A 9,345-nucleotide genomic window follows, 5' to 3' on the forward strand; every position below is an offset into this window, starting at 1 on the left:
GAATTTTACAAGACACAATATATAATACGCATCGATGACAATCCTAAAACCTGCACAGAAATTTTTCTAAATACGAAAACATAATATAGACATAATTAACAACTTACTTTAAGCATCTTGTAATGGATCAATTGATTCAATCTTTTGAATAGCATGCATATGTTTTGCATGCGCCAATTTATAAACGACAGCCTTTAGTAATCAATTTCGCTGCAAGATTTTGCAGCTAAAAGCTTCTTACACAATCTTTTTTTAACGTCTCAATTCTTAAACATTATTATTATTTCAAAAATTCTCTTGCTGTTTAAACACTATATAAAATGACGATAATTTCATATACGAATTTATCATTGCTAATCATTACTAAATTGTTAAATTTTTGAATGGCAATAACTAATAGAATATAATTTCTTTTAGATTCTTAAATATTTGAAATTTATTATCATTTGATAAAGAGGAATCATCTCATTCATATAGAACTGTTATTCTAGTTTATATAGGACCTCTCTTTTCTAAAACAAATTTAGATCCGACATTAGAAAATTCTCTCTCGCAGCTACTGTCTCCATCGCGTTATGAAATCTAACCACGTCGCTAGAGATAAATCAACGCGTCGAGCAACAGTCGGCCGATCTCGCGGGCAATTCTCGATCGTGCTGCCGGTCACCCGATCAATCACGCTCTTTCAATCCTCGACACGTGCGCAATCCAGCGAACGTCGCAGCGTACAAACGAGCGAAGGTCAATGTGGTATTGCGAGGCAGTCAGCCAGCACCAGGTGGGCCGTTCACGCTAATTTACTAGCTCCATACGCCCATTGGATACGTCACACTTCTCGATTCGCATCTGCTTATCCGTACTCTTTAGACCGATCGATCTTCAGTGTCGTAATTTTAATTAGAGAAAGGTGAGATAAAACCGAATAGAAAGTCAAATCAAGCCTAAAATAAATGTCTTTTTTTCCTTAGGCCTTTTTATATGTTTTCAGAAAGTTTGAATATTTGCGCCTTATTATACATAATTAAAATTGACGAAATTAAAGACATGTTTTATCTGTTTAACCTCTTGTCTTATTTAATATTCAATTATGTTTTGCTTTATGTTAATAAAATGTTAATTACTCCAAAGAGGATATCAAATCTTTTATTATAGTAATTTTTGTTTTGACAATTTAAATTTAAATAAAATAGTATAATACATTATACTTGCGTTGTTAATTTGTGAGGTATAGAAAAAATTTTATAATTTTCATTAGTTTGTTCTTTGGAGCTTGTTGCTCTCTCCATTTTTCTGAACTATTTCCAATTCTTCGTTATATTTTTTTTGGAAAATATTTGATTATAATGAATATTTAATTATAAATAATGAATTTTTTCTCTTTAAGCAAGTGTTATATAGTTCGCCTCGTCACGGTGATTTTCACCTCTCTCGTTTCCGTGACAGTCGAGACTATAACACATTGCTCTCGGAGAATTAATTGAACGGCTGCGAGACGCGGAGATGCGAGGACGCGATGACCGTACGGGATATAATGGATGGATAGTCGCGCAGCTAGATAATAGCTGGATAGATATACGCCGGTGGATGATAATGGGCCGTGTCAAGTGCGAGACGCGATGAGACGAACTGAAGTAACCCAAGTGCCTGCAATGTATACGCGACTATGAGGTCGAAGGCTCCTCATGCGTGACGATATACTCGCCCAGCATCTCGTCTCTGACATTAGAACCTCGTCTGTGCATGTATACTATTAGTCGCTATTACATAGCTGCCCCAAAATTAGCAAATTACCTTTCGTCTATGAATTCTTTGACTAATTTTTTCTTAACGAAAATACCATATGATAATCTTTGCATCTCTCTTTCTCTTTCTTTCTCTCTCTTAACTTTTCAATTTTTAACATTAGATTTTATTGTACTTATTCTTTAATTTATATATATATATTTCAAGATTTAAATTTAAATTTAAGTAAATTTAATTGTAAGTGACGATAATTTTTTATACAAATTTATTTTTAAAAAATTTAATCTTGAAAAATATATAAATGAAAGAATAATTACAATGAGATTTAATGTTGAAAATTGAAAATTATATGTGTGTTAATTGTAATTTCCATGCAAAAAACATTTTTAATAATCGAAAATATTAAATAAATATTTTAATGTGTATTTTGTAATTGACAGAATATTTTAAAAACAATATCGATATAAGTCCGAAATAATCCTGTTATTTATCTTGCTATGCATATACAACAGACAAAGAGTTTGTAGACTATTTTGTTTGAACATTGAATTGTTTGAAGACCATTGCGGATTGCGGCTAGCCGGAGAAATCCAGCTAGTCGATCCTTTAAACCCTTGGTTTACAAAGTATCTTGTGGTCTTGCTCTATCTCCAATCCTGAGGATTGAAATGCGCAAGAATATCTCAAGAGAAATGCAGAACGATTAATAGTTGTTTTCGAAAACTTTAATAAAAGGATGATCTCTTTTAAATGCAGACATAAATATTATTTTAGTAGAATTTAACTTAATCGATCATATTGTTATTTTTATTTTGCATATAATTTAATACACGGTAAAATAATAAATAATAAAATGATTGTTCTTGTGGTCTTGCTCTATCTCCAATCCTGAGGATTGAAATGCACAAGAATATCTCAAGAGAAATGCAGAACGATTAATAGTTGTTTTCGAAAACTTTAATAAAAGGATGATCTCTTTTAAATGCAGACATAAATATTATTTTAGTAGAATTTAACTTAATCGATCATATTGTTATTTTTATTTTGCATATAATTTAATACACGGTAAAATAATAAATAATAAAATGATTGTTCTGCTATTTTAGTCAGTTATTTTTATTTAAAAGTAGATCACAATAATAATCTTGACCATTCTTGGGTAAATAATAATTATTTATTTATTGCACGTTGACGTCTAGCAAAAGATATATTTTTAGTCTGATATACCGATGATCACCGTAATAATAGTCGGTTTATCATTTCGATAACCTCTCCTACAAAGTTTAATTGCGACAATTGTTTGACTCGACCGAATTGTATTCTGCGCGTAATTTAAAGAACGTTTTGCTAACGACGCGTTTCCTCATTCGCCAATGTCTGCGTGCCCAAGAGAATTAACTACCGCGGTTTAACCCGCACCGCCATAAATTGATTAAGTTACTGAAAGCGATGTAATTTGTCTTCTACTTCGTTTTGTTGCAGATCAGTGTGGAAAGTGCCGCGCCAGCACGAAGAGGCTAAATCTCAACAAGTACTGCAAAAGAGACTATGGTAAGTGTGTGTCTCCAAACCAAACAATGTCGTCGACAGAGAACGGTGTATTAATTGCGCTCTCGGCCCTGATATAATGGAACTATAAGTAGAAACCCAAACATTGCATGCAAATCCCTTCGCAATGAGAATTTCTCAGAGTCCTATAATTAACTGGTCGTTATATATACCGAGTACATACAGTTGCTGCAAAAAGAATTCTGAAGCTAGAATGATGACTCATTATCTGATAAGAAGGTAAAAAGTTTGTCTTAATTTTTTCGAATTTAAATATGTATATAAAATAAAAAATTTATACATACATATTTTTATATTAGAGATTCCGTTGTTTTTCTAATAAAAAAAATAACAATTCATTATCGTTATATTCCGGCGAGATAAACAAAAATGATTAGAATGAATAGAACGATAAACGTGATGATATAGACACCGATTCTCTGGCTCTATTGTGAAAAAACATTATCAGCATAGGGCTTGTTGTTTCGGCTTTTATCGGGAATAGATGTATACTCATCCTGATAACGGAAGAGGAGGGTGCATGTGAAACAACGATTTATGTCAAAGTGCCATTCTCTCTTTTTCAAAAGCTCTCGAAAAAGTCGAATATAGACGTACTCTCAGAGAGGGACATGAATAGAAAAAAACAAAGAGATAGTAAAAGACAATTATGGATTTTACTTTAGAAAGCCTGAAGGGGGGAAGTCTCTTTCTTTATCTTATTACAAATTTTTATATTTTTTCACAATAAATAAAATGGCACTATATCCGTTTATTTATCAATAAAAGTTCAAAAATAATTTTTTTATTTTTCGATTTTTAGCATTTGGAGTTCGCGATGTTTGCTAGAGCCATTCGTTAAGGAAAACAAGGGGAAAGATAGGATTGTTTGCATATAGTTTTCTTTCTTTTTGCGGTGTTGCGTATCATGGTTTATTCAAAAATGAAAGACTCGCGTTTTAATGGTGTCGGATGCTTTCAATAATAGAACGGTATGCCTTTGAGTCGTGGTCCGGCACGGGTTTGGTCGGACGACGGCTTCGACCTTCTGTCTCCTATCCTGTCCCCTCGTTTGATTCAGCGCAGATAAATCTTTAACAGGTCTGCACTTAGCTGTCCCCGACTTAGAATAGCGGCTGAAACGACCGTGCGTTCCGCAGCTGCATCGCGAAACCGATCGAGAACTTCGAGAACGACTTCGTTTTCGAAGCTGCGCGTGCTTTTACGTATTTTTTCGCCACCGCGAATTTCGAATACGCGAAGGGGTTTGAGTAAGGAGACTGCTACTCCATACAAAAACACACCAGACAGCTGTTTCGGTATTTGCAGTCCGTCAAAAAAAAAAAAAAAAAAAAAAACCGTAACATGACATGATTTCGCGCAAAAGCCTGATAAAAATAAGAGAATAAAAAAGAAAAGAAAAAGAGAACGAAAATAGTTTAGAAAAAAATAATTATGTTTTCCAAGAACAATATTTCAAAGACGCAATTGTAAAAATGATTGTAGCATGTATATGTAAAATAATGTTTGTGACGGAAAAAATTTCAGTTTTATCGTTGAAAATCTTTTCTCAAAAGCAAAATTTCAAAAATTTGTAGACGTTTTAGAATAAAAATTGCAATGATATAATTTCCCACCTAAATATTTAATAATTAAAAGAATCGCGTCGTGTATTCTTTTCTTTTGTCAATTAATAGCGTACAAGAAAAAATGAAGCAATTCGAATCATAAATGATGCAATAGTTGGACAAATGTTAATTTTAGAAACCATGAATTACTACTTTAAGCGTATTTCCGTTACAAAGATATATTCCGTTATCCTGATCTTACCCCGCAAGGAAAAATCCCTAGAGTACAACATGAGGAATAACGCGGCCCCATGATTCGAATAGCAAACTCCGGGGTCAAGCAGGACGGCGTATAAACTCGTAACGCCAACGTCGAGTAATGAATGGCTCGATCGAATGCAACTCAACGCTGAATCGTTTCGCCGGGGCATGACCCTAGTCCTTGGCGAAAGGCTAATAGTATCCCTGTCCAGAGGACAACAGGATCGATGGTATGATCGTAACAGGAGAGAAAGAAAGAAAAAAAGAAAAGTCTCGACCGACCACGGTCCCCCATTCGATTCTATAGTCTCGAACGATTGAAAAGACTCGGATGTTCTTTGAACGTGAGGAACACGTGTGCTCATGTTAAAGCCTGATGCCGATTACATATTTTAGTTATAACGTAAAATGTCGATTCTATAATTATATCTACTCAAGGTTTTACAATGACGAAGAAAAACTTTTCACGCATTTCAATTTTAAAAGCTTTCTCGTTTAAATTATGTAAATTGTTTTAATTGTTTGGTGCACAAAATGTGTGAAATCAGATTTATGCATCGTTAATATTAACATTTGTAAATTATGCATAAAAATTCTAAGAATGTATGTATATTAAAAATATATTAAAAGATTTTTAAAATCTTATTTTATAGAATACTTTTTGTGGAGATAATAATTATATAACTTCATTTATTATAAAATAAAGTGCCTTAAATATTTACTCAATATTTTTTTTTCATCGTAGCTATTCTGGGCAGAATAACGGACAGACACAAGAAAAGCGATGGCTCACAGGGCGGCACAAGTGTATCAGGCACATCCTGGATCCGATTCACTCTAAACGTCGATTTTATTTACAAGAAAAACCCCAATTCAAGGATTCGACGTGGTGATGTGTCTCTTTACGTTCATTCATCTGATCTGGCCTGCAGATGCCCGAAAATCAAGCCTAATAAGTAAGTATTACAATTTTTGACAAATTGGAAAATTTAAATATATTTTTTTTAATTATATCTTAAATTATTTTATCATTTACAAATAATTCATTTATCTTTAAGCTAACATAAATTAATTCGAAATATGTTTTATTTTTCTGAAGACACAGAAAGCTCTTTACTGTATCTAAATGTGAGTCAAAACATTAATAAGATCGATTTAAAAAGTTCTTTATGGAAATTTTTCTAAAAAATTTCGCTTGTGTAAAAAGATAAATGTCAATTTTATTGAAAATTCTAATTCTCGAAATAGGCTTTGTTACGTTTTTCTCTAATTATAAATATCATGCTTTAATCACATTCTTTATCATTAATGTTATCATTATTTAAGCAATATACGTATATCAAAAATATCACAAGGACATGTAAAATACGTCCTAATTTTTTCAAACATTCTTAATATTTCTTATAGACATCCTTAGTGCCGTTTGATTTTGCTTTCAACTGAAAATAAAGTCAAGTGGTCAAGATTTTCAGACACGTGATAATCTTGTAATCTAGTAAAAATATATGAAATTTTAATAACCTATTTTATAACGATCGTAAATTATCTGTCAGATTCTGAACGAACGCGAAAATTGCATAGTCGTGGCCGGCAACAGCTGGCGACTGAACGTTAGTGATTACGACTTGAGCTCACGTCGGCTCTGTTATGTGTGTTCGCAGATCGTACTTGATCCTTGGCCAAGAGAACGACGGCGGTGGCCAAGGTGGACTCACGGTGACGCAGAGGTCGATCGTCATCGAGTGGCGTGACGAATGGCATCGCCGAATGCGCCGTTTCCAACGAAGGGCGAGATCGTGCCATTGAGGTGTTCGCACGTCGCGAAAAGAGAAGAAGAGATAGAAAGCGAGATAGAAAGAGAAAAAGAAAAGAGAGAGAGAGAGAGAGAGAGAGAGAGAGAGAGAGAGGGAGAGAGGGAGTGAATGAGAGAACGAGAGAGTGAGTATGTGTGAATGTGTATGTATGCGTGTGAGAAAGACAGGGAGAAAGAGAGAGAGAAATCGATCCTTTCCCAACCGTGTTCGTAGAAGCCTGCATATCTTTATTTCCCGGCCGCGAATACCGGTATCGGGGTGCCGATTTTGTTTTTGCGCGCGGTACTCGTCGACTACTATATGTACGTCGAAGGCAAAGTACGAGGAAGAGGAGAACGAAAGGGGAAGCTGCGATATTTCCAAACGGAGCATCCGCCGCGCGAAATGACACGAGCAATGCACGTGCATACGGAGAGATTTGTGAGCACAAAGACAATTCGTAAATAATCGCGAAATTATTTTCGCAAGCAAACTATCGATTATTCAAAATAGAAATATTCGACATCTAAGTATCAAAATCTCAAACGATCCATATATTTATCTTCAATCGATTAAATATATTTATATACACGGACCTTCTTTTTTTCGTTTTGATATGAAAAGCCCAAGCCTTTAAAAATCGAGCTTACATGCATCTTTGTCCGTGTGAAATGCCAATCAGTTTAAATTTTTTCAAAGACGGCAAATAGCATTCCTAACGAATACCTAATGTCTCGGCGCGTAGAACGAGCGAGTGTTTCTCGATGTCGATTCACTCCTGACATTTGTCGCGCGACATTTCTACGTGACAAGCGATTTATTGAACGGCATGAATCTTTGAGGCCTCGACGCCGTGCCCGTTCGCACCCGATAAATCGCGTGTCCGTGAGAAATGTCGCGAGATGAATGTCGGGTCAAATTTACGCGACAGATTCAATTACTCTGAAATACCGTAAATCGCTGCCGATATGGTGTTTTCGGCGGTATTCAATGGCGAATAATCACCCGAATATGTCGTTGTCTATGTAGGCTCTCTGCATTATTTATACCTAACATTTAAACCAGATTCAAATGAAAAATATTTACTTCCTCATCAAAAAGCATTTATAGCCAGTCAGACTATCGCATTCAATAGAAATTAATGGTTTTAATTAAGTTGAACGCACAACGATATATGCAACGTAATTTGTGGTGTTAATATCGTTATATAATACGTAGAATAACCAATCTCTTTCAAAGCGCTTCTCCACAATGATAATTCGTATTCATCAATATCAATTTGCTATATACAAAAAATGGACGTGTATAAATTATACGTGATATAACGTGAGCGCGATATGTATGAACCAAGCGTTAATGCATCTATATTACGGAAGGTGCTGTCATTAAAGCTTAATAGATTCGATAAAGCGAAATCAATTTTCGAAATGATACGCGTCGCTGATGCACAATTTTTAATCTTATTCGTCCCCTTTTATTTTGCTTTACAGCAGAAATTGAGGCGCTAAAAAAAGGAATGTATATAAGTAAAACTCTTCTGTTTTTTGAGAAAAATTTATCTAAAGCTTTTATTTTTTTCTACGTTCTTATTAGGTTAATAGACTTGTAATTGCATCCAAGTATTTTGTAAGAACGAAAGCTTTTTATTTACATTTTTATTTTAACAAAATTTTTACTCTTCTGCCTTTTTCCTTGATCCGTCTCAATTTATCGTTTCAATCTTTTATCACCTTAATTTTCACTTCTTGAATAAAAATCATAAATATTAGCTTTTGTAGCTTATAACTAATGTTATTTTATCACTTTTAATTTATTTAATCACTTAATGCTTTTGTTATACAAATTATATCGAATATTAAATATGTAAAATATTAAAATTAATTTTATATATGCAAAAAGAGAAATAAATTAAAATACATTAAAATAAATTAAAGTAAATTAAAATACATGTGATAATACAAATGTGCTCCTTGACTTCTTCAGAAAATCGCGACACACCTGTTACGGAAGCACAATACAACCGTGTCCACTACTGAAGGACTCATATCGTTGTCGGTATTAAAAGGCTAGTCTCAAGTAGACAAGCGCAAAATGCGTACGCACATGTACCATGTCTTAACCACTTCAAATCTGATTTATTCGCGGCCGTCTTAAGAGCCGGTGCACTTGGAGAAAGTGGGCGTGAGAGGGAAACAGCGCGAGAATCCAATGAAGTCTCGAGAGAGGCAAAAAGAGAAACGAAAACGTATGCGAAACAAGTAGATAAGATACACAGGCATGAAATATATACATATATTTTTTTAACCGCTATATATTATTATATTAAATGGATATATTATATTGCAATTTGTGAAACGCTATTGTTTTGATCGCCTTGCTAAAAAATGTAATTCTCAATTTTTAATATGAAACATCACTGGAATACAGGATGT

General features: G+C 34.0%; 1 protein-coding gene across 2 annotated transcripts in view; it reads left to right on the forward strand.

Moving 5' to 3' along the window:
- Positions 1-8,532, forward strand: part of LOC140668705 (netrin-1) — a 184,152-nt gene extending 175,620 nt beyond the window's left edge. For both annotated transcript variants that reach the window (XM_072897951.1, XM_072897953.1), the window contains 3 exons: positions 3,226-3,294; positions 5,866-6,076; positions 6,782-8,532. In XM_072897951.1, the coding sequence (XP_072754052.1) occupies positions 3,226-3,294; positions 5,866-6,076; positions 6,782-6,926 (425 nt within the window). In that variant the 3' untranslated portion in view covers positions 6,927-8,532. The remainder of the gene's footprint in view (positions 1-3,225; positions 3,295-5,865; positions 6,077-6,781) is intronic.
- The last annotated feature ends 813 nt before the right edge of the window (positions 8,533-9,345 follow it).

This window comes from Anoplolepis gracilipes, chromosome 8 (genome assembly GCF_047496725.1).
Source record: "Anoplolepis gracilipes chromosome 8, ASM4749672v1, whole genome shotgun sequence".
Taxonomy (NCBI): domain Eukaryota; kingdom Metazoa; phylum Arthropoda; class Insecta; order Hymenoptera; family Formicidae; genus Anoplolepis; species Anoplolepis gracilipes.